Raw genomic sequence first — 25,877 nt, forward strand, 5'->3', positions numbered from 1 at the left:
GGCCACCTGGGCATACTAATGGTTCATGTTTAGGTGGCTGTCAATCAATACCCCCAGGTCCCTTTCCATTTGGCAGCTCTCCAGCCACTCTGACCCCAGCCTGTAACTCTGAATGGGGTTTTTGTGACCAAAGTGCAGCACCCGGCACTTGGACTCGTTGAATGCCATCCTGTTGGACTCTGCCCATCAGTGACTTTGGGAATTAAAGGTTGTCTCAGACCATTCTATTTAAGAGCCAGGAGAGGAATATATCAACAGTAGCCCTGTTTTTGTGCGTGTGTGTTTCTGCCAGTTTTAAAGGCTAATCATGGAATGCTTTGGGTTGGAACAGAGTTTAAAGAAGTTCCAACTTCCCATCCATGGCAAGGGACACCTCCCACTAGACCACACTGATTAAGGTCCCATCCGACCTGACCTGGGACACCTCCCAGGAGGGGGCATCCACAACCTCCCTAGGCAACCTATTCCAGTGTCTCACTACCCTGACTGTAAAGAATTTCTTCCTAATATCATGTCTAAATCTCCCCTCTTTCACCTCAAAGCCATTGTTCCTTGTCCTGTCACCACAAGCCCTTGTAAAAAATCCCTCTTCATCTTTTCTGTAGACTCCCTTCAGGTACTGGAAGGCTGCTTTAAGATTTCCCTGGAGCCTTCTCTTCTCCAGGCTCAACAGACCAAACTCTCTCAGCCTGTCCCCATAGGGAAAGTGCTCCAGCCTTCTGATCATCTTTGTGGCCTCCTCTGGACCCACTCCAGCAGTCTGCTATCCTTCTTGTGTTGGGTTGATGGTTTTAAAGCAGGTGCTGCTTTAGTGTTGCTCATGCTTTGTTTTTGCAAGTGATAGCACTCCACATTAGGTAGTGTATTTAACTATTAAGAGTAGTAACTTACTCTTTCAGCCACTTGCTGTGTGAGTAAGATAATATTTGTTGTTACCAACACAGGATTTAGCTAATTTATCATTCTGGACAAGCAGGAGAAGAACTGACCTTTCATTGCAGCAGGTTCTGTAGGTGGTCCTGCAGGAGACATGCTGATGCCTCATCCAGGAAGCCTGAGCCCCTCCAGGCTCTACTTGTACCACAGCAGCATCTGCTGGGAGAGGGAGGATAGCACAGTTGGCAGCATCCTGGCACAGCTGACAATGCCCCTCCATGGCCAGCAGCACCCCAAAAACAGTTGGCAACACCTTGGTATGGCTGGCAATGCCTTGCTCATTTCTCCTTGCTTGGCTGACACCCATCTCTGCTTGTCCCACTGGCTGCACCTTTGGTAGCACACACATATTCATGCACCTCTGCTCATGTACCTTTCTCATGCACTGTAGCTTGTGCCCCCTTGGTCACCCACTTCTGATGATTCATCTTTGCTTGTCCACCTTTGCCCAGACATCCTTCTTCTGTTGCTGCTCTCCACAACTCTCAGTGAGGAGGTTGAAATGAGGTGGGGGTTGGTCTCTTCTCCCAAGGAGCAACTGATAGGACAAAAGGAAATAGCCTCAAGTTGCACCAGGGGAGGCTTAGGTTGGACATGAGAGTGGTGAAATACTGGAAAAGGTTGCCCAGAGATGTGGCTGAAGCCCCATCACGGAGACATTCAAAGTCAACCTTGATGGGGTCCTGAGTGACCTGCTCTAGTTGGCAGTGTCCCTGTTCACTTCAGGAGAGTTGGGCAAGATAACCTTTGAGAGTCCCTTCCAACCAGATTCGTTCTCTGATTCTGTGGCATAAGGAACAATTTCTTCCCCAATAGAGTTGCCAAGCCCTGGAACAGGCTGCCAAAGGCAGTGGTGGATTCCCCATCCCTGGAGGGATTTCAAAGATGTGAAGATGTGGTGCTGAGGGACATGGTTTAGTGGTGACCTGGCAGTGGCAGGTTAATCATTGAACTTGATGATCTAAAAGGTCTTTTCCAACCACAATGATTCTACATCTCTACACCCTTACTCCTGCAGACTTGCTGGGGCTTCTTCCACAACAGGCTCAGCCTGCTGGTCCTGGGATCTCCATAGATCTTGGGTTGTAATAAGGGAAGAAAGCTTCAAATGTCTATTTTCTTCTCTAGTCTCTAGCTCACCTATCTCCATCCTTCCCCATCTTACTCATTCCTCTGTGGACATTGCATTGATCTGAGTTTCTTTTGTAGCTTTTTTTTTTAGCTTTATTGTTTATGAACACAAGTCACACATGATCAGGCTGCCAGTGCCTGTCACTTGGTGTCTCTCAATCCCTCACAGCCCCCGCTGTTTTCTGACCCTGTAGCTAATTTAAGCCAAATCTGATGGCAGACTAAACACCTCAGACATAATTAAGTACCTCTGAGTTTGTGCAAATAAATAAGTGGGTAGAAAAAAGGGAAACCCCATCAAAACTGCTCCCTGAGCAAAGATCCATTGCTGCCCTTCTGTCTGAATAGAATCATGAAAAGGATTGTGTTGGAAAGGACCTTTGAAAGTCATGTAGTCCAACCCCCCTGCAGTCAGCAGGGATGTCTGCAACCACACCAGGCTGCTCAGAGCCCCAAAAATCCTGACCTGCAAGGCTTCTAGGGATGGGGCTTCTACCACCTCTCTGGGCAACCTGGGCCAGGGTCTCACCATCCTCAGTGGGAAAAAAGTTCCTCCTTTTCTCAAGTCTGAATCTCCCTTTTTTTAGTTTCAAACCCATCACTCTTTGTCCTGTCACAACAGGTCCTGCTCAAAGCTCTGACCACAGATTTCTGATCAGCCCCTTGAATCCCTGAAAGGCCACCAGAAGGCCTCCCTGGAGCCTTCTCTTCTCCAGGCTGAACAGCCCCAGCTGTCAGCCTGGCTTCACAGCAGAGGGCTTCCAGCCCTCCCATCATTGCTGTGGCCTCCTCTGGCCCCACTCCAACAGGTCCATGTCTCTGCTGTGCTGAGGACTCCAGAATTGGCCCTGGCACTGCAGGTGGAGTCTCAGCAGAGAGAGCAGAGGGGCAGAATCCCCTCCCTCTACCTGCAGCCCTCTTTGCTGGGGATCAATCCAGGACGTGTCTGGCTCTGGGGTGTGAGTGCCTGGTGCTGGCTAATGTCCAGCTTCTCACCACTCAAGTTCTTTTCTAGAGGGCTGCTCACCAGCTCTTCATCCCTCAGCCTGAATTATTACCTGGCATTGCTCCAATCCAAGTCCAGAACCTTGCTCTTGTCCTTAAATTAATGATAATCATGGAATCATAGAATGCATTGAGTTGGAAGGGACCCTCACAAGTCATCTATGCATTCTGTGATTCTGTGATTATCAGGTTGCATCAGACAGTAGACAATCAGCATCCATGTTATGTAGGATCTACAGCCACTGTGGTAGGGACAGAGAAATAGTTGGTGGGAGCTGGGAGACACTTGTGTTGGGCACTCTGTCAAATGCAATAGATGAAATCTGCAGCCAGGTTCTTTATTTACTTCACTATCCATCAGATGACCTCTTTTGACAGATTCCTCATCCCTCTTCTCTCCCTTCTCTGTTTTCACTAACAAGACCCTTAACAAAGGCAGCAAACCATCTTAATCTCTTAGCTGGCTCACAACATGACCCATCCTGGTTGTGTTGCAGATATGCCATGAGAGAAGAGGAGTCAGGGTATCTGAAGATATCATTCCATCTGGGGCACTGATCCAACCTATCTTATCAGCCTGCCTGCAGGACCTCCTGCTCTGTGGCCCTTATCTTGGCAGGGTGCAGGTTCTGCAGTGCTGTTATCTCTGATTTTCAGAAGGAAAACTGAGTTATGGAGTGAGTCAATGATGTGCATACAGTTGCACAGGACCTTTTTGGCATGCATCATATTTCTTTCCAAAAAGTTCATGTCCTCTGCCATTTCCTCTACTTCTCAGATGTCTCTAGAAGCAATGTGGGCATGAGAAGCAGGGTTCTTTATTAGAATCAGAATCATACAATCATACAATTGTTTCAATTGGGAAAGATCTCTAAGATTGTTGAGTCCAGTCATCAATCCAAGACCATCATGACCATTAAACCAAGTCCCAAATGCCATGTCCACACATTTCTTGAACTCCTCCAGGGATGGTGACGCCCCTGGGCAACCTATTCTTGGTTTCTTCCTGATATGATTCATAGTCTGCTTTGAATGTCCCCGGCCTCACAATCTGGGATATTGTTCTTGACAGGCTCACACAGCTGGAGCTCAGGGCTGGTGCCTTCCTGCATCCTCATGATGTGGCTGCATGGGGAGCAAGACTTCATGATACGCTAGTTACATTCATACATCTCTGCACACATTCCTCTCATGGAAAAAGAATCCCATCATGGTGGGGTTGGAAGGGACCTCTGGAGATCATCCAGTCCAAACCCCCTTCTCAAGCAGGGGCAACCACAGCAGCTTGCTCAGGATCATGATGTCCAGCTTGCTTTGGAATCTCTCTGGAGAAGGAGACTCCACAACCTCTCTGGGCATCCTGCTCCAGGGCTCCAGCACCCTCACACCAAACAAGGCTTTCCTCCTGTTCAGATAAAACTTCCTGGGTTTTAGTTTGTGCCTATTGCCCTTTGTCCTGTTGCTGGGCACCACCAACAGGAGTCTGGCCCCATCCTCTAGCATTGATCAGATCTCCTCTGGGGCTGCTCTTCTCCAGGCTCAACAGCCCCAGGTTTCTCAGGCTTTCCTCCTCACAGAGATGCTCCAGCCTCCTTAGCATCAGCATAGTCTCCACTGCACTGTCTCCAGTAGTTCCCTGTCTCTTTTGAACTGGGGACTCCAGAACTGGACCCAGGATTCCAGATGTAGCCTCACTAAGGCAGAGCAGAGAGGGAGGAGAACAAGGTGATCTTTAAGGTTCTTTCCTACACCAACTATTGAGTGTATGATTCTTCGAGTCAACAGTGCTTTAGGCTCCTCCACAACAGCTAGCAGACCTTCTCCTTCTTGACAGCAGGTATTTTGTTTGAGGGCTGTAACTCCCTGGTCTTGACCTCACAGTTCTCACGGTCAATGAATCTGTGAGACAGCAGAAGGTTGTGTTTCTCCAGGGCAGCTGGAGGTGCCAGAGGGACAGGGAGCAAGAGAAGTGCTACCAGAGTGCCTAAAGCATCCCTACCAACTGGGACATGCTTTGATCAAAGCACATTCACAGCAGGGAACAGATCTACTGCCCAGAGGAACAAGGAACAATACACATGTTGTTTTACTGATCCAGGCAGATCTGTTGTATCATTTCAACTAAGCTGAGAGGCCACAAACCAGGTGAGCTGGAAAACATCTTCAGAAGGAAGCTCCTTCCTTCCTGCAGGCAGGGCACAATGTGCTTTCAAAGCTTCTCTTTAAACTCTATTGTCCTCCTTGGAACTCCATTTTCATCCCAATTTACTCTGTGCTTTCATAGAGCTTTTCCTTAGAAAGGAGCTGTTTGGTGGCTATTTGATGTGCTCACTTTCAGGAGACAAAGTGGAGGAGCCCCACCAAAAGCACCTGGCAGGTAGAAGTCCAACAAGAATGCTATAGACTGCACAGCAAAAGCATGGAATATAGGAATGAGGGAGAGGGAATCATAGAATCATGGAATATTTTTAGTTGGAAAAGACCTGTAATATCATCCAGTCTAGCCATCTACCCAACACCACTATTTCCATTAACAGTGTCCCAAAGTGCCATGTCCACAAGGGCACATGCTGATGGAGGAATGCAAGCAGAGTAGCCTGTAGAATCCCAGAGCAGAGCTCATCTGTCATTCCTTTATCATCCCTGTCCACCTTCAGCACACTTTTCCCTCTGTATTTTCTTTCTGAGCTCTGGTAGAGCTCTGACAAGGCTGCTTTCACAACTTTGGATCTATCAAAGGACAGGGGCAGGGCTGGCTACAAGTGCCACAGATTCTCCATGAACCCTCTGCCTTCCCAAATGGAAGAAAAAGGGAGGACAGCAGAGAAACTGATGGACTGGGAAAGAAACTCAGCCAGCTGGGACAGAAAGAAGAACAAACTCATAGAATATAGACACAGAGACACAAACTGAGAGCCAACCCATTGTCCTGATGGCAATGACAGCACCCTTAGCACCACTGATTCTGGGGACAAGCACTGAGTAAGTCCCAGACTGGATTCAGCAGCAGATGGGAACTGGAGTCAGGAGCTGGATTCTGGAACAACCTTCAGGAACAGAGGGATTGGGATGAAAGACAGAAGGAACAGAATCCTCCTGGGACACTAGCTAGGGAAAAAGAGGCTTGACTGTGGGGATGGCTCAGCTGTCTCCTGAAGATGCCCTCCATGGAACGCAATCCCTTCTTGGGCAGTTGAGGGCCATCTGTCCTAGCTACTCCTCCCCACAGGTGCCACATCTGCCTTCCTGTCCCCCAAAGTGGGGCAAAAGCTATGGCAGTGCTCCTGGTGTGCAGAGGAGCAAGTCTCAGGCAAAGGCTTTCTGCAGCCCAGCCCTTGGCAGGACGTCTCCCCATCAGCTTCTCCCTGCTAGAAGCAGCCCCTAGCTGTGCAAACCTGCCCTGAACTTCAAAATGAGCCTTAGTGAGCAGCGACTGAGCTGGGAATGCACTGAGCTCAGCAGAATTAGTGCTGATTTACCTCTGACTGGGACATTACCACCCTCCCTTTGCTGAGGTGGACCATCTCATGTCCTGCAGCCCTTCCTCACCAGGGTATTTTGGGCATTGTCATGGTGTGGTTCTCTAGGCTCCTTCCAAGTCACCCAAGGCTCTCGTGCTTAGGATGTGCTGTGGCTCACATGAACATAAGTGAAAAATAGGAATGACTTATTAATGTTGGGAATGTCTTATTAAGCATTCCCTTTCTTTGTGTGTGTGTGTGTGTTTTTCTTCTTAAAGTATAGAATATTTTTCCCTTTACTCTCCTGTAGGAAAACAAAACAAACCAAACCAACCAAACAAACAAAACCCCACAAAAACCCCAACCCCCCAGCATTATTTCCACTTTTACTTGTCCCACCAGATTCAGAAGGAGCTATTAAAGCTTTCAAAACAGCTGAAACCAGCCTTTTGGAACCTGTGAAAGCCCATGACTGAAAGTCTGATTCCTAGCAGGCTTGTCAGGTCTGCAGACACAGGGTAGATCCCAGGGGAAAACTGGAATGGTTCCTCACTGGTACAAGTCTGTTGTTTCTGTCTCCAGGGTCCTTAAAATAGTTACTTGGACTATTTTTTCTTGTAGCAAAGAGTTATGGTGCAGGGTGTATTTTGTCATTCTTGGCGTTGACTCTGGGGACACCTTCTTGAGGCCTTTCAGCACTGAAAGAGGATGGGAAGAATGATGGCAGACTTCTTATCAGGACCTGTTGTGACAGGACAGGTGGTGATGATTTAAACTAAAGGAAGGAGGCTTAGACCAAATCTAAGGAAGAAAGTTTGATGCTTAGTGTGGTGAGACTGTGGCCCAGGTTGCCCAGAAAGGTGGTAGCTGCCCCATCCCTGGAACCATTCCAGGTCAGGTTGTTTGGGGCTCTGAGCAATCTGCTGTAGTTGAAGATGTCCTTGCTGACTGCAGGGGGGTTGGACCTTTAAAGGTCCCTTCCAACCCAAACTATTCTGTGATTCTGCAATTTTATGATTCTGTGATAAATTGAAGAGACAATTACAAAGACTCACTCTTGGAGGGATGTGGAGAGGAAGAAGATGTGTTCTTGGTCATCACCAACTCTCTTTACTGTAGTACCAGGGGGCCAACTCCTCCTGGAAGCAGTTGTTCCCATATTCCTTCTGGATTTGTTAGCAGAAAAACAAAAAAACCCAAATATATTGATAGAAATATGCCAATAAGTCTTTGGTTTCAGATCTTGAGTACAGAGCTGATTGTAAAATCATACAATCATAGAACTGTTTTGGTTTAAAATGCCCTCTAAGGCCATCGAGTCTAACCATCAACTCAACAACACCACGGCCATTAAACCATGTCCCCACATGCCATGTCCACACATTTCTTAAAGACCTGATTGAGGGATTTAGCAACAAAAACTTGTAAAAAAGGGAAATCATAACTTGCAGTGACAAAGTGTTGGCTGTGACCTGTATACACACGCTGGTGTACACCAGTATGCCACATTGGTACATCAGAGATTGACTATGACTCAAATAAGTGTCACAGCTGGGGCTCTTAAATCTTGTCTTCTCCATTTCAGGCAGCTGAGGACCTTGTCTCCTAAATGCAGTAGCACTACAGTCTTTCAATATTTTGCAGCTATCTTTGCTTAAAGGCACAGCCTAAACTGTCACAATCAACTCACTGCTCCCTGTTTATAAACTAATTCTTCATGTAGAGTTGTCATTGCTAGCCACAAAGCCACCTGATGTCAACAGCAACTCCCTTAGGGCCTGCATGTGCCCAGGTGGTCAAGAAGGCCACAAGCATCCTGTCCTGGATCAGCAATGGTGTGGCCAGCAGGACCAGGGAAGGGATTGGCCCTGTGTACTGGGCGCCAGTGGGGCCACACCTTGAATACTGGGTTCAGTTTTGAACCCCTCACTCCAACAATGACATTGAGGGACTGGGGTGTGTCCAAAGAGGACAATGAAGCTGATGAGGGATCTGGAGAATAGGTCTGGTGAGGAGCATCTGAGGAACCTGGGTTTGTTTAGTCTGGAGAAAAGGAGGTTGAGGCTCCTGGCTCTCTACATCTCCCTGAAACGACGCTGGGGTTTGGTGGGGTTAGGTCTCTTCTCCCAAGGAAAAAGTGATAGGACAAGAGGAAATTGCCACAAAATGCACCAGGGGAGATTTTGGTTGGACAGGAGGAATGATTTCTTCCCCAAAAGCATTCTTAATCCTGTAACAGGCTGCCCAGGGTGATGGTGGATTCCCCGTCCCTGGATTGGTTTCAAAGATGTGGTGCTGAGGGACATGGTTTAGTGGTGACCTGGCACTAATGGATTGACAGTTGGATTTGATGATACTGAAGGTCTCTTCCAATGCAAACCATTCCATGATTCCACGAGTCCATGATTCTATGAGTCCATGATTCTGTCTCTCCAGAATGCTAATTGTTGAACTGTCTCTTTTTGTCTTTTGAAGTCCCACCCAATTTGACTGTTCCTCAAGAAAAGTCACCCCTGGTTACCCGGGAAGGGGACACAATCGAGCTGCAGTGCCAGGTGACCGGGAAGCCCAAGCCCATCATTCTGTGGTCCCGAGCTGACAAGGAGGTGACGATGCCAGACGGGGGGATGCAGACAGAGAGCTATGATGGGATTCTGAGGATAGTGAACGTATCCAGGGAGATGACGGGGACCTACAGGTGCCAGACCAGCCAATACAATGGGTTTAACGTCAAACCCAGAGAAGCTTTGGTCCAGCTGATTGTACAGTGTAAGTAGACCCTGATTTTCATTCCTTGTGGTTCTTCTGACGCAAAGAAATGTCTTTAATTCTCTCCTAAATATGTTGAAGGAAATCTTGTGGATGTTGTCTATTTCTTGCCACGTCCTTTGATTCTGAGGTTCCATTATTTTCATGTAAATTAATAGGAGTCTCATTTGGATTCTAAAAGAAGTGTGAAGCAATCACTGTGTTCCCAATGCTGGGTTTTTTGGTCTTTTTTGTTTGTTTGGGTTTTTTTGTTTGTTTGCTTGTTTGTTTTGGTCAGGCATTGAGGTAGGTTGCCCCAGGGGGTGGTGGAGCCACCACCCCTGGAGATGTTCAAGAAATGTGTGGACATGGCATTTTGGGACATGGTTTAATGGCCGTGGTGGTCTTAGGTTGACAGTTGGACTTGATGATCTGAGAGGTCTTTTCAAGGATTCTGGGCTGTGAAACTGGATTGAAGAACACAGGGATGGGGATGAAAGGCAGAAGGGATGTATTCCTTCTGGGACACCAGCCAGGGAAGAAGAGATTTGGCCCTGGAGATCCCTCAGCTTGCTCCTGAACATGTCACCCATGGGCAGCTGAGGGTCACCTGTCCTGGCCACACCTCCCTGTTTGTGCCACTTCTGCCTTCCTGCCACCCAATCTGGGGCACAAGCTATGGCAGTGCTCTTGGTGTGCAAAGGAGCAAGTCTCAGCCAGTGGTTTTCTGCAGCCCAGCCCTTGGCAGGAACCCTCCCCGTCAGCTTCTCCCTGCTAGCAGCATCCCTTGGCTGTGCAAACCTGCCCTGACCTTCAGAAAGTGCCTCAGTGAGCAGAAACTGAGCTGGGAACTCATAGCACTGACCGTAATCACTTCTGGTTCCAGCTGCCAAATTTTATGGCAGATTTGCTTTTAACAATGCACAGCAGAAGTGACTTCATTTGGCGCCTCCGGGGATCAGATGCTGCCATATCTCCAGTTATTGCTAATAATCAACTGATTTGTTTTTCCCAAGGTCTGTTGTGTAACAAATTATTGATGCACTCAATTACATGTTGTGGTATCTGCAGTTATTTTATCAGAGCTATTTGTTGATGTTCTGGCAGAGATTTGTTTTATCAAAGCATCCTTCTGGCCCAGCCAGCAGTCATGTGGATTGGTGACATCAAGATTCTTCCAAGGGCCAAGGCTGCAGACAAGCTGGAGCCTTCTTAAATGGGTTCCTCTTATGAGGAGAGGTTGAGGGAGCTGGGGTTGTTTATTATGGAGAAGAGGAGGCTGAGTGGAGACCTCATTGCTCTCTACAACTCCCTGAAAGGAGGTTGGCATGAGGCGGGAGTTGGTCTCTTCTGCATAATATCAGGTGATAGAACTAGAAGAAGTGGCCTGATATTGTGCCAGGGGAGGTTCAGGTAGGACATTAGGAACTATTTCTTTCCTGCAAGAGTGGTCAGGCATTGGAACAGGCTGCTCAGGGAGGGGATGGGGTCCTCATCCCTGGAAGTGTTCAAGAAATGTGTGGACATGGCAAGTTGGGACATGGTTTAATGGCCATGATGGTGTTGAGTTTTGGTGGTTGGACTCAATGGTCTTAGAGGTCTTTTCCAACTGAAACAATTCTATGACTCTCCTGGTTGTGGGTTGATGTGCATTAGGACTAATTTCACTGAATGTAAAGGAGGATCAGAGGCGTCTTTTGCTCCATGTCAAGGGACTGCAGAAAATTACTTAAAACACTTTCTGAATAAAGCACTTCTGAAGTCATACCTTGAATTCTTCAGTTCTGGGCCCCTCACTCCAAGGGCGCTTCCAGAGAAGCTGGTAAAGGGTCTGGAGGATGTGTCTTGTGAGAGTGGCTGAAGGAACTGAAAAAGAGTAGACTGAAAGGAGACTTGATGATCTTTGAGGTCTCTTCCAACCTTGGTGATTCTGTGAGACCCTCTTGCTCTCCTCGAGTGGAGGCTGGAGTGAGGCGGTGGTTGGTCTCTTTTCTGAAGTAACAAGTGACAGACAAGAGGAAATGGCTTCAAGTTATGCCAGGGCAGGTTCCTCAGGCTGTAAACCAGACCCTTCTGAACCCAGTGGGATGACTCCTTTTGACCCCAACAGCTGGTGGCTGATTTGCTTTTTTTCACTATTGTAAAATATATTTCTGGTGACAAAAAAAAAAAAGAAAAAAAAGAAATAAAAAATAAACCCAGTTCTTCTTAAATGTATTTTTAGTGATGCATTAGATGCAGCATTTCACATTCTGAAAGAGAAGAGAGACACAAGTTGAAAATGGTTCCTAATCAGCAGGACTGTAACAGGTATTTACAGGAGGTTATTTCTTTCATCTGCTGCTGTTTTGATTTTTCACTCAGTGTTGTTCAGATGCTGGCAAGTGACAATTTGGAAGTGAGTGGACAAGGCAGAGATTATGTAATGCTTTGATTATATTTTTTTGCATGTGGGAGGAGAGGACCTGTCTTCACACTGACTTCAGCATCATTTCCATGCCTGGCACAGCATTTAGCCAATTGTCATCAACATCAGGTTTTCCCAGTAATGTTCTAATATTTATTTTGGATGCTTCTGTCAGTTCTAAACTACATATTTGCTGAAACCCTCTTATTCCTGGAGTAACATATTGATTCCAAGTTGGATGTACCACGTGGGTGTGTAAGAAGGTATCTCCCAGGACATTGGTAGCTGAGTACATTCCTATTCATCACAAAGATAACGAGAGGGCTGGAGCAGCTTTCTTATGAGGAGAGGCTGAGAGACTTGTGGGTGTTCAGCCTGGGGAAGAGAAGGCTCCAGGGAGATCTTATAGCTGCCTTTCAATATCTGAAGCAGGCCTGCAGGAAGGCTGGGAGGGAGTGTTTGGTTGTGATGTTAGGATGAGGGTTAATGGTTTGAAATTAGAGCAGGGTAGAGTTAGGTTGGAGGGGTTCAATAAATGCACTTTGGGTCACGGTTTAATGTCCATGGTAGGTTTAGGTTGATGGTTTGACTCAACTATCTTTAGAGGTATTTTCCAACCCAAGCAATTTTCTGATTCTGTGATTCAATGATTCTGTGTTCAGCCCGGAGAAGAGAAGGCTCCAGGGAGAGTTTATAGTGGCCTTCCAATACCTCAAGAGAGCTACAGGGATGCTGAGGAGGAAGTTTTCACAAGGGCTTGCTGTTACAGGACAAGGGGCAATCGTTCAAAACTAGAGCAGGTTACATTTAGATTGGTCATTAGGGAGAAGTTCTTTACTAAGAGAGTGGTGAGACACTGGAACAGGTTGCCCAGACAAGTTTGGATGCCTCATCCCTGGAATTGTCAAATACCAGGCTGAATGAGGCTTTGAGCAACCTGGTCTAGTAGGAGATGCCCCTGCCCATGGCAGGGAGGTTGGAACTAGGTGATCTTTAAGGTCCCTTCCAGCTCAAGCCATACTATGATTCTATAATAAAAGAGATTCTATGATTAAAATAGAAAAAGAGACCATTCTGTGATTCTGTTATAAATTAAAGGTCAAATAAGTAAATAAATGCTGCTGTTGGCAGATGGGATGCAACCCAGAAATCATTTAAATGCACCATTTTTACTGCTGGAAGAGAATGCTTGGGAGATAAAAATGTCACCAGGTACAATATAATCAGATGTTTATATGGTGTACCTCCTCCAGTGACGGTAGCAGGAAGGGCAGAGTCATTTCTCAGAGGGCACCACCGTGTGTTGGGCTGACATTTTATGCACCCAGTTTAACTTTGGTGCCACATAAAATGTTGTTGATAATATAAACTCTTCTCCAAATGCATCTCTCTCCAAGTCCTTGTGAAGCCTCTTAAAAGCATCACAGATATTTCATGGTGACCTGCTTGGCAGAGCAGTTGGCCACACATTGTGATGCTCTGAATTTCTCTCTCAGTTTGAGTTGGAGCCTGTATCTGTCATCCCAACTGGGTAATAAATCCAAAAGAACTAATGGAATCATGCTGGAAAGGAAATGTTCTTCAGGGATTATCTTTGACACAGAACAGAGCTAATTAGTGAGAAATAGGAGGCTGAGTGATGATCTCGGGCGCATCATTGCAAAGCTGGAGAGTATCAGTGGGGCAGAAATTGTCTAGGTTTTTCAAGAGAGACAAGGAACTATAATGGTGGCTACAGAGATGCTAAGGGGCCTGGAGATTCTCAGTGAGGAGGAAAGACTGAGAGACCTGGGGCTGTTTAATCTGGAGAAGAGCAGCCTGAGAGGAGAAATTCTCAGTGCTCAGCAACAGCTAAAGGACCTGTCAGGGGCAAGAGGATGGGGCCAGACTCTTGTCAGTGATGTCCAGTGACAGGACAAGGGGCAATGGACACAAAGTGGAAGTTTGGTGTGAAGGTGTTGGAGCCCTGGAGCAGGCTGCCCAGAGAGGTTGTGGAGTCTCCTCTGGAAAAATTCTAAAGCCACCAGGACATTGTGATCTTGGGCAAGACATTGTGGTTACCCCTGCTTTAGCAGGGAGGTTGGACTGGATGATCTGCAGAGGTCCCTTCCATCCTCTATCAGTCTCTGCACAGCAATGGCAGGAGAGTTCAGAACTCATTGCACTTTGCCTTCAGAGTAGATGCTATTTACAGCCAACAGTGGGGAAAACATTATCTTTTGTGCTTTAAAGAGGCAATTTAGTAGCTCAGAAAAAATTACCTATCTATTCTGTAACTCACTAAACATGTGCCTGATGAAATATTTAAATGTAAATATATATATAATATGAATAATTAAATAAAAAGCTCTTGCAAACGATAAGAGTGAGATATTCTCCATCCAGAAGTAAAGTAGAATTAATGAGCTGAAAACTTGTGGATATTTGGGAAAGTAATTATGAGAAGCTTTTGAACAAGTAGAGTGGAGAAGAGTTGTTGCAGAATCCCAGTATGCTGGGGGTTGAAAGGGACTTCTGCAGATCATCCAGTCCAAGTGTCCTTGATAAAGTAGGATCACACACAGCAATTTGCCCAGGACCATAATGTCCAGGTGGGTTTGTAATACCAGGGGAGACTTCCTAACCTCTCTGGACAGCCTTCTCCAGGGCTCTGTCACCTTCACACCAAACAAGTTTCTCCTCATTTTCAGATGGAACCTCTTATCCAGGCTCAACAGTCCCAGGTCTCTCAGCCTTTCCTCCTCACAGAGATGCTCCAGGTCCCTGAACATCTTTTGACCCTCCACTGGACTCTCTCCAGTAGTTTCCTGTCTCTCTTCAGCCAGGGAGCCCAGAACTCGACCTGCTGGCCACGCTCTTCTTCAAGCCCTCCCACAGATCATTTGCCTTTTTGGCCATGAGGGATATTGCTGTCTCATGGTGAACTTCTTGTCACCAGCACTTCCAGGGCTCATTGAAATGGATTTTTAAGTGGGTTGAATTGATAAAGTAAGTAACTTTTTACATCTTAGATTGCTGTGGTTTTTGTATCAAAATTACAATTCTCACACACACACACACACACAAACACACCCCCTTATTTTATGATTGAAGATTAGTGGAAGAGCCTGGATCAATATTCAGAACACATGGCCTGTGGCTCAAAATAATCCTAGAATGTTGGGGTTTACTTTCTGAACAACTTCCTCTTCTATAGATGGGATTTGTGTTTGATTCAGACTCTTGGTGGTGGGACACAGGACAGGCCAAAAGAGGTTTAGCTTAAGAGTAGTGTTGTGATTGTGAGCTCTAGGTGAGCAGTTGGGTTTGATGTTCCCAAAGTTCTCTTCCAACCTCTGCAGTTCTATGATACTAACTTGACCTTGCTACTTTTATATTTATAACTGACCTTGCTAGAGTCAGGTACTTGTTCAGATTTGATGATCTTAAAGGTCCTTTCCTACCATGGTGATTTTATGATTCTATGCTTTTTGGGCCATTTTGAAGTACTTACGGAGTATGTGGATTAATAAATAGCCTTATCAACTCCAGAACCTTGAGATATATGCTGAACTTACTTGCTTATATGATTTTGATTTGCTTTCTGAAGTTGTTTTTCCCATCCTGGTGTGTGGTAGTGGAGGACCTCCACATCCCTGGCTTGCAGGTTTCAGCATTGAGCATAAACAATCAAGATATCATAGTAGTATCATAGTATCATAGTATCAGTCAGGGTTGGAAGGGACCACAGGGATCATCTAGTTCCAACCCCCCTCCCATGGGCAGGGACACCCCACGCTAGATTAGGCCGGCCAGAGCCTCATCCAGCCTGGGCTTAAACACCTCCAGGGATGGGGCCTCAACCACCTCCCTGGACAACCCATTCCAGGGCTTCACAACTCTCATGGGGTAGAACTTCCTCCTCACATTCAGCCTGAATCTCCCCACCTTCAGCTTCATTCCATTCCCCCCAGTCCTATCACTGCCTGATATCCTGAGAAGTCCCTCCCCAGCCTTCTTGTAGGCCCCCTTCAGAAACTGGAAGGCCACAATTAGGTCACCTTGGAGCCTTCTCTTCTCCAGACTGAACAGCCCCAACTCCTTCATAGGTAATTTATCTAAAGAAAGGAAAGGAGGACAAAATATAGAGTCCTAAGGGATGAGTTGATCAATAAAGCAAAAGTGTGGGAAATTTTGGGCATTTAACAAGGTTGAAAGCAATCTATGTCCAGTGTTCAAGAGGGGATTCGACGTGGCACTCAGTGCCATGGTTTAGTCTTGAGGTCTGTAGTGACAGGTTGGACTCGATGATCTTTGATGTCTCTTCCGACCTTGGTGATACTGTGATTCTGTGTGACCTTGAAATGTAATGTATATGCAAATGCTGGCAACATGGAAAAGTGACAATGAGAATGAGGTCATCTGAATTGTTTCTTACTTAATACTAAAATTTTATCAGCTAGAAGTACCTCCTGAGATGTAGCTTTTACTTGTTAGAACTTCTACAAAACAGTGTGGCAGCGAGGATCCCAGAACCCGAAGCATAATCATGGATGTTATTGAAAACAAGTAAATTATACATAGAGGGCTCTTTGTGACATTTGATCATGGGGAAGATTGCTTTACACCACTGAGAAATTCACAAGAGTGTCTGAGGACAAGAGCAAAGACAAAAGGAACAACTGAGAGACCTGGGTTTGTTTAGCCTGGAGAAAATGAGGTTGAGGGCAGACCTTCCAGCTCACTACAACTCCCTGAAAGGAGGCTGGAGTGTGGTGGCAGTTGGTCTCTTCTCCCACAAATGGCAGAACAAAAGATACTGGTCTTAAATTGTACCAGGGGAAGTTTAGGTCAGATGTGAGGAACAAATTCTTCCCCAAAGAGTTTTCAAATGCTGGACCAGGCTGCTCAGGACAGTGGAAGGACTGAAAACTGTGGAAATATGGTGCTGAGGGACATGGTTTAGTGTTGACCTGGCAGTACTGGGTTAATAGTTGAACTTGATGATTTTAAAGATCTCTTCCAACAAAACCAATTCTGATTCCATGATAAGGAGTCTTAGCAGTGCCATCAGGAGATGAATGGTTTCAAAGAGAACTGGACACATGGGTTGTGCATCTTCTGTGTTAGTGGCTTGGCAGGGTATGGATTTGACCTCGTACTTTGCCTTGCTGACATGTTCTACCACTGTCCTGATATGCATTGTTCTGCTTCTTCTGAGAGATTCATATCATGCCTATTGTTGTTGAGCAGCAATACCACACACTCCTCCCACCTCAATGCCTTGCTTTTGGACCACAGTCATCTCCTGTAGGGGGAGACCTCCATCACAGAGGGTCTTTGCAGGCTGGTGGCTGCACAAGTTGCTTTCCTAAGGAAAGTTCATGATAGAAAATCACTCGTAACTGGATTTCTCATGCTCTCCTTTTCTCAATTCAGAAGCTTTCCACCCAATCAAAGGGAAATTTCACACCTTTCCTTCATTTTCTGGGGGCAGTAAATAAAACCTGTTGTGAGCAAACAAAGGGCTGACACATCCTGCTTCAGGTTTTTAGAGGAATTGTTTTTCTAGGCAGTACAGACCCTTGAAAATCTATTGAAACCATTCATAACTGATCCATATTTTTCACTGTTTCCAGGCTACTTTTTAATTGTTATGCCCATCAATAATTATTACAATGATTAAATCAATTTTTAGCCATTTGTTAATTAACAGATTCCCTCCAGGTGCAAAAGCTTACTCAGATTTATTTTATCATTTATATTTATTATTGGTGCAGTTTCTCATTTTACTCTATTTGTAACTATTAATTGATTGAATCCATCTTCATTGTCCTGCTTGTGGCCAGATTGGCTTGGACACAGAGGAGCAAGGCATGAGCAATACCCATGTCCAGCAGGTCAAGGGAGGTTCTCCTCACCCACTCCTCTGCCCCAGTGGGGACACATATGTATTACTGGGTCCAGTTCTGGACTCTCCAGTTCAAGAGATCTGGGCTCTCCAGTTCAAAAGAGGCAGGAAATTACTGGAGAGAGTCTAGCAGAGGCTCCAAAGATGCTGAGGGGCCTGGAACATCTCTGTTAAGACAAAAGGCTGAGAGACCTGGGGCTGTGGAACCTGGAGAAGAGCAGCCTGAGAGGGCATCCTCTCAATGCTCAGCAAGAGCTAAAGGACCTGTGGGAGGCAAGACAATAGGGCCAAACTCTTGCCAGTGGTGCCCAGGACAAGTGGCAATGGGCACACACCAGAACCCAGGAGGTTCCAGCTGAAGATGAGGAGAAACTTCTTTGTTGTGAGGGTACTGGAACCCTGGAGCAGGCTGCCCAGAGAAGTCATAAAGCCTCCTCTGAAGAGATTCAAAACCTGCCTGGATGTGTTCTTCTCTGACCTTCTCTAGGTGATCTTCCCTTGGCAGGAGGGTTGGTCTCAATGATCTCCAGAGGCCCCTGCCAACCTCTACCATCCTGTGATTCTGTGCAAATCTGATATGTGTGGAATAGAATGGTAGGGAAAGTAAAGACTGGGCTCTCAGGAAGGATGTTCCCGTTTATTTTTTTGTAACTAGGAGGCAAAATAAACCCTGGAACCCCACTAACTATGCAGAGCTCCAAAATAGATCTAACACAAGCCCTGGCAGAGTTCAGTGAGGAAATGAAAATACAGATTAATAAATAAATAAATAAATAAAAGAAACCACAACATAGTTCTTCAATAACCTTGAAAATTCAATTTTGAAGATAAAACAGAGCTTGATAAAATTGGTTGAGAGGGTAGATGAAGTAGAACAGTAGAGGAAACAGCTGGAAGAATGTGAATAGCAATATATGAATTTACTGAAAAACAAAAAGGCAATTATGTGTAAAACATTGGGGGGGGGGGAAATAACAACAACCAAGCAACAAACCCAGACTTAAAAGAAATTATATAAAATTTTATGGAATCCTGCAGGAGGAGGAAAACAATTAAATGTTGAACTTGATTCCCTGCTGCCTGAAAATTGTTGGATGTGGAACATGATTCTGGCTGCCCCCCCCCCCCCCCCAACAATCACAGAAACTATGTTCTTTATTTCTGCCTTTATTTCTTTTAAACAAATTCTGCATCTATTTGTTTTAAAGAATGGGTTGGATGATGGAATCCAAAGGGTAGTGGACAATGATGGAGATGGGTGATAAGAGGTGTCCCTCAAGGGTCTGTACTGGGAGTGGTGCTGTTCAATATCCTCATCAATGACATGGACAGCAGCATTGAGTGCACCCTTGGGAGATTTGCAGATGATACCAAGGTAAGTGGTGTGGTTGGTGAGACTGAAGGATGGGATGGGTGACATGCAGTGGGACCTGGATAGGCTGGGGAGGTGAGATGAGGAGAATCTCCTCAGGTTCAATAAGGCAAAGTGCAAGCTCCTGCAACTAGGTCAGGGCAATCCTTGATATCAATGCAGGCTGGGGGATGATGAGATTGAGAGCAGCCCTGAAGGAAAGGACTTTGAGGTACTGGTGGATGAGAAGCTGAACATGAGCTGGCAAAGTGCACTTGCATCCTAGAAGGCCAATGGCTGCATCAAAAAGTGTGGCCAGCAGGTCAAGAGAGGTGATTCTGCCACCCTGCTTTGCTGTTGAGACTTCACCTGGAGTACTGGGTCCAGCTCTGGGACCCACAATAAGAAGGACATGGAACTGTTAGAATGGGTCCAGAGGAGACCATGAATATGATCTGAGGGTGACTACAGGATCACAGAATCACAGAATTAAGGGGGTTTGAAGTGACCTCTAGAGATCAAGTCCAACACTCCTGTCAGATTAGGTTCATCCAGAGCAAGCTGCAGAGGATAGCTTCCAGATGAGTTTGGGATTACTTCAGAGATGGAAACTCCAACACCTCTCTGGGCAGCCTGCTCCAGTGCTCCACCACCCTCATTATAAAGAAGGTCCTTCTCATGTTTAGTTGGAACTTGCTATATTCAAGTTTGCACCTGTTGCCCCTTGTCCTGTCAGAGGGTACCACTGTAAAGCTTTTAGGAGCTTTTGTTGTGTTCCTGCTTTCTCTGGCACCAGTTCTTTTCCAAACCATTTAGTCAGGTCAATAAAATAACGACCCAAAATCCAGCAAGTGGTTGTTTGTTGGGCAAAACTCAGAACAGGGCTATTTTCCTCTTAGTAGTAATGACCATTAATAGCTTCTGATGTTCTTAGGACTGTGTAGTTGTCACTGTTGTGGCTGCTTTGCTCTGTTTTATTTTTAGGGAGCCTTGCATTTCATCAGGGAGGGCAGCAGATACATTTTTCTGCAGCATGTGCTTTGTTTTGTTCTTCACTTGAATTATGGCATGTTCCAAATCACAAGAGGAACTGTCATAGCCCCCAGCTCCTGAGATGATCTAGTAGGATGTTTTCAGCGAGATGTCTTGTCAAAGCAAGGACTGGAGGTGGATTAAAGTGTCACAGAAGCTTTAGAAACTGATTTCTGGGTTGGCTTTGCTTTGTTGTGGTGTTGTGTTGTTTTTTTTCTCAGTGTTGTTCCAGAAAGATTCACACTACATCTCAAGGTAATTTGGAGACTGGGTTCACTTTTGTGGCACTCAGTCCAAAGAGGACTGAGGGTAATGACACATGTCCAGAGACGGGCGACAAAGCTGGTGAAAGGTCTGGAGAACAGCTCTGGCGAGGAGCAACTGAGGGACCTGGGGTTGTTCAGCCTGGAGAAAAGGAGGATGAGGGAAGACTTTCGGGTTCTCTACAATTCTGGAGAAAATCAAGATCAGACTTCATATGGCCCTGGGCAGCCTGGTCTAGTTGAAGGTGTCCCTGCATTATACAGGGGGGTTGGACAAGATGACCTTGGAGGGCCTCTTCCAACCTAATGCAATCTATGGGTCTCTGAATTCCCTGAAAGGAGGTTGGTGCCAGGTCAGGGTCAGTCTCTTCTCCTGAGCAAAAAGTGCCAGGACAAGAGGAAATGGCCTGCAGTTGCACCAGAGGAAGTTTAGGTTGGACATGAGAAAAAATTTCTTCCCCCAAAAGGGTTTTCAAGGCCTGGTTCAGGCTGCCCAGGGCAGTGGTAGAATCCAAATCCCTGGAGGGGCTTCAAAACTGTGGAGATGTGGTGTTAAGGGACATGGTTGAGTAGTGACCTGGCAGTGCTGGGTGAAAGGTTGGCCCCATTCCAACATCCCTCAGAGTAATTGTGAGCTTGGGGTTCCTGGAGTCACCTCACTGCAGCCATGATCAAGCATTGCCCAAACTGTGTGGTTTGGGTTGGAAGGGACCTTCAAGATAGAATAGAATAGAATAGAATAGAATAGAATAGAATAGAATAGAATAGAATAGACCAGACCAGACCAGACCAGACCAGACCAGACCAGACCAGACCAGGTTGGAAGAGACCTTCAAGATCATGGTGTCCAATCTATCATCCAACACCACCTAATCAACTAAACCGTGCAACCAATCACCCTATCAAGTCTCCTTCTGAACACCTCCAACAAAGTTGGGCAACGAAGTTGGTGAGGAGTTTGGAACACAAGCCCTATGAGGAGAGGCTGAGGGAGCTGGGGTTGCTTAGCCTGGAGAAGAGGAGACTCAGGGGTGACCTTATTGCTGTCTACAACTACCTGAAGGGAAGTTGTAGACAGACAGATGTTGGTCTCTTCTCCCAGGCAGCCAGTACCAGAACAAGAGGACACAGTCTCAGGCTGCACCAGGGGAGGTTTAGGTTGGATGTTAGGAAGAAGTTCTATACAGACAGAGTTATTGCCCATTGGAATGGGCTGCCTGGGGAGGTGGTGGAGTCACCATCATTGGAGGTGATCAGGAAGAGACTTGATGGGGTGCTTGGTGCCATGGTTTAGTTGTTTAGGTGGGTTGGATTGGTTGATGGGTTGGACATGATGATCTCAAAGGTCTCTTCCAACCTGGTTTATTATTCTATTATTCTGTTCTAACCTCCAGTGATGGCGACTCCACGACCTCCCCGGGCAGCCTATTCCAATGGGCAATCACTCTCTCCCCAGTTCCAACCCCCATGCTATTTTCAAGAACACCTTCCACCAGACCAGGTTGCTCAGGGCCCCAGTCAACCTGGCCTTGAACACCTCCAGGGAGGGGGCATCCACAACTTCCCTTGGCAGCCTGTTCCAGTGTCTTGCCACACTCACAGTGAAGAAGTTCTTCCTAGTGTCTAACCTAAATCTAGCCTCTTTTCATATCGTCTTCCACAACCTCCTGCAGAAGGATATTAAAGCCTTAGGTAGAAATGGAAGAGGGATAAATCTGCCAGAGCAGAGAAAGGGAGGAGACAGGAGACACGCTGGGTGAGGAGCAGAGTACATCTGCAAACACCCCGGGGAGATTTCTCTCCAATGTTTTGCAATAAAGAAACATTTTTTTTACCTGGATGAGGGGAGGCAAATAAATGTTCTGAGGAGAGCAAAAAAGAGAGAGAAATGTGAACATAAAACAAGTGTATGGACTTAAAACAACCCAGAAAAAAATATTTTTACTGCTGCTCTGGATGGTGTTTGGAGAAGCCTTTGTTTGGCTTGAAGGAGATATCAACTTCTTTACTAACACACTTTATTTCGTTGGAGGACAAGGTCTTTTTCTAACCAAATGGGGTTTTCTTTTGTTGATCTGACCACAAGAAACCAAATATATTTCTCTTTTTTTCTCTGGGCTGACTCTATTCTTGGGAGATTTGGAACTCTTTATTGTACATTAAGCTGCATTATGGTGGTACCTTTGGGCTTTCATCTCTTTTGGGTGCTGGGACACACAACAAAGATCAGAGGGTACAGCCACACTGTAGATGGCTGAACTGGTCTTGTTTTCAAGCAGCCAAGGTCAAGGCTTGTGAATGCAGGGGTCAGGGATTTAAATCTTGGGGACAACACAACCTGGGACTCTGTTCCTGCCATGAAAAAATGAGAGGGAATGGGCTCCAACCTGGAGGACAAATTGTCTGGAAGGTTATAAAGACAATTTGTGCTAAGTTTAAAAGAAAACAGAAGAATGGGGCCAGACTCTTCTCGGTGGTACTCAATGACAGGGCAAGGGGCAACAAACATGAACTGGAAACCAGGGGGTTCCATATGAAGATGAGGAGAAAATTCTTGGTTGTGAGGCTGCTGGAGCCCTGAAGCAGGCTTCCCAGAGAAGTCATGAAGCCCCCTTCTCTGAAGATCTTATCTAGATCTAAAGAGTGGGAGGAAAGAGGATGGGGCCAGACACTTCTTAGCAGTGCCCAGTGACAGGACAAGGGGCACTGTCCACAAACTGGAACCCAGGAGGTTCCATCTGAACCAGAGGAGAAACTTGTTTGGTGTGAGGGTGCTGGAGCCCTGCCACAGGCTGCCCAGAAAGGTTGTGGAGTCTCCTACTCTGGAGAGATTGAAAACCCACCTGGCCATTGCATGTGTGTAGTTATGGAATAGCAGAGGTTGCTGCTGGCTGCTCCTCTGGGCTTCAGCTCCCTTGCTTCATGCTGGAAAACTGCAAAGAACTCTTGAAGCAGTTGCAGAAGTGCGTCAGAGTGTTTGAAATGTTCCGTTAAATCCTTTTGTCAGGGTTCCACTCTGCCACTGACCCAGCTGGCACTGACTTGTTTGTGTCAATAGCTCAGCCTGAGGAGAACAAGGAACAGCGAATCCATTGCGTCCTTTTGTGAAGTCAAACAGATCAAACTCTTTGTTTTTCTGCTTCTGATGAACCATTTTGTGTCTCCATTGGATCGGTTTCCTGGCTTTTTCATAGACTCTCTCCTAAGAACCTTTTTAATGTGCAGACTGTGGGAGTGTTTGCAAGCTGGTGGTGCTGGTGCTGCCCACAGAGATCTGCTCCCACCCTTCCTGCCTCTATCAGCTTCCCCATCTGCTCATCACTGTGCCAGGACCTTATGGTGAACTTTTTTTGCATGGTGATGTTCACATGGCTTCAACCTTCAGCCTAAGAGCACCATGGCCATTAAACCATGCTCCAGAGTGCCACGTCCACACAATCCTTGAACACCTCCTACTCTGACAGGGTGTGGTGGACTTGATCTTTAGAGGTTCCTTCCAACCCCTAACATTCTATGATTCTGTGATGGTGATTCCACCACCTACCTGGGCAGCCTGACTATTGTTTCAGGAAAGATATTTTTCCTCATGGTCAGATTACTTGTTACCTTGAACGTTCCAGAATATGTCAAGCATCTAAATATTTCATCGATATACAACCCCCAAAAAATGACAGGTTGATTCCTGGAGGATTTATTAGCCATCAGATGACTCTGAAATCACCAAAACCATAGCCTTCCAGTACAAGAAAGCCAGAAAGGAACTTTATATGCAATGGCTTGTGGTAATAGGGTGAGAGGAAATGGATTGGAGCTTGAGGAGGAGAAATTTAGATGGCAGATTAGGAAGAAATTATTTATGGTGAGGGCGGTGGTAAACTGTAACAGACTGCCCAGGGAGGTTGTGGATGCCACCTCCATGGAGATATTTCACAGTATCACAGTATCACAGTATAACTTAGGTTGGAAAGGACCTCGAGGATCATCGAGTCCAACCTATCAACACAGACCCCATAACTAGACCATGGCACCAAGTGCCACGTCCAATCTCCTCTTGAACGCCTCTAGGGACGATGACTCAACCACCTCCCTGGGCAACCCGTTCCAATGATGAATGACTCGCTCGGTGAAGAATTTCCTCCTCACCTCCAGCCTAAACCTCCCCTGGCGCAGCTTAAGACTGTGTCCTCTTGTTCTGGTGCTGGTTGCCTGGGAGAAGAGGCCAACCCCTTCCTGGCTACAACCACCTTTCAGGTAGTTGTAGAGGGCAATGAGGTCACCCCTGAGCCTCCTCTTCTCCAGGCTAAACAATCCCAGCTCCCTCAGCCTCTCCTCATAAGACTTGTGCTCAAGGCCTCTCCCCAGCCTTGTTGCCCTTCTCTGGACACGTTCAAGTGTTTTGATGTCCTTCTTAGACTGAGGGGCCCAGAACTGGACACAGTACTCAAGGTGCGGCCTAGCCAAAGCAGAGTACAGGGGCACAATGACCTCCCTGCTCCTGCTGGCCACACTATTCCTAATGCAGGCCAGGATGCTATTGGCCCTCCTGGCCACCTGGGCACACTGTTGGCTCATATTCAGGTGGCTGTCGATCAGCACCCCCAGGTCCCTCTCTGTTTGGCAGCTCTCCAGCCACTCTGACCCCAGCCTATAGCTCTGCATGGGATTGCCGTAGCCAAGTGCAGCACTCAGCACTTGGACTTGTTGAATGCCATCCCATTGGACTCTGCCCACTTGTCCAGTTGGTCGAGGTCCCTCTGCAGAGCCTTTCTACCCTCTAACTGACTAACATCTGCCCCTAACTTGGTGTCATCTGCAAACTTGCTGATGACTGACTCGACCCCCTCATCCAGATCATCGATGAAGATGTTGAAGAGGACGGGGCCCAGCACTGATCTCTGGGGTGACTGGGGCCTTGAGCAACTGGTCTAGTGGAAGGTGTCCCTGCCCACAGCAGGGGGTTGGAACTAGATGATCTCAAACTTCCCTTCCAACCCAAACCATTCTATGATTCTATAAATCTATGGTTGGTGATGTCAGTTCAGCAGGATTCTGATTCAGCAGTCACGCAGGATCCAAAGTTGTGACTGATGTATCACATCTACCTAAATCACCCAAAGTAGTTAATATGCACCCGGTTCTGCTGATTTTGGGTGTAAAAACCTCTATATCACTCATTTCCTCTTTGTCAATATTAACTGATGTGTTAGTGATTAAGTTGAGTCGAGGCATTTATTGCGTCGCCATTAATCATGCCTCCAGCTGTCATGGAAGTCGCTGCTATTTTTATACCCTATTTAATTTGGGGGCAGGCAGTGCATTGTAATTCTCCTCATGTATCTTCACAATGATGGAAATTTGCATATCCTCATTCATGGAAGAGGATATGTTTGAGCCAGAGCACAAATAAAACGGTGCTTCTGGGGTTTTGATGGGAAGGGGATTCCAATGCCCACAAGTTTAGAACCTTCATACATGTTCTACGTGAAAAGGAACAACTTTGCAGCTGTAATTCCAACCCTGGACCATTCTAATTTGCTGGAAATGAAGCATAAGTGGTTGATTCTGGCTGCTACATACCATAAATTAGTGGCAAATCGCTCTGTAAGATTTCATTATAAAGAACATGAGTCTATGAATGATTTGCTGCTTTCAT

The 25,877-nt window shown here is 46.4% G+C and overlaps 1 protein-coding gene across 3 annotated transcripts in view; it reads left to right on the top strand.

Moving 5' to 3' along the window:
* The window catches only part of MDGA2 (MAM domain containing glycosylphosphatidylinositol anchor 2), a 353,148-nt gene that overhangs the window by 242,806 nt on the left and 84,465 nt on the right, over positions 1–25,877 (top strand). For 2 of the 3 annotated variants that reach the window (XM_068166809.1, XM_068166808.1), the window contains exon 8: positions 9,009–9,302. The exons of the other annotated variant lie outside the window; for it this stretch is intronic. In XM_068166809.1, coding sequence (XP_068022910.1) covers positions 9,009–9,302 — 294 coding nt within the window. The remainder of the gene's footprint in view (positions 1–9,008; positions 9,303–25,877) is intronic. 3 annotated transcript variants of the gene reach the window in all.

This window comes from Melanerpes formicivorus, unplaced genomic scaffold (genome assembly GCF_026170545.1).
Source record: "Melanerpes formicivorus ecotype bairdi unplaced genomic scaffold, bMelFor1.0.p_v2 SCAF_107, whole genome shotgun sequence".
In the NCBI taxonomy this organism is placed as follows: Eukaryota; Metazoa; Chordata; class Aves; order Piciformes; family Picidae; genus Melanerpes; species Melanerpes formicivorus.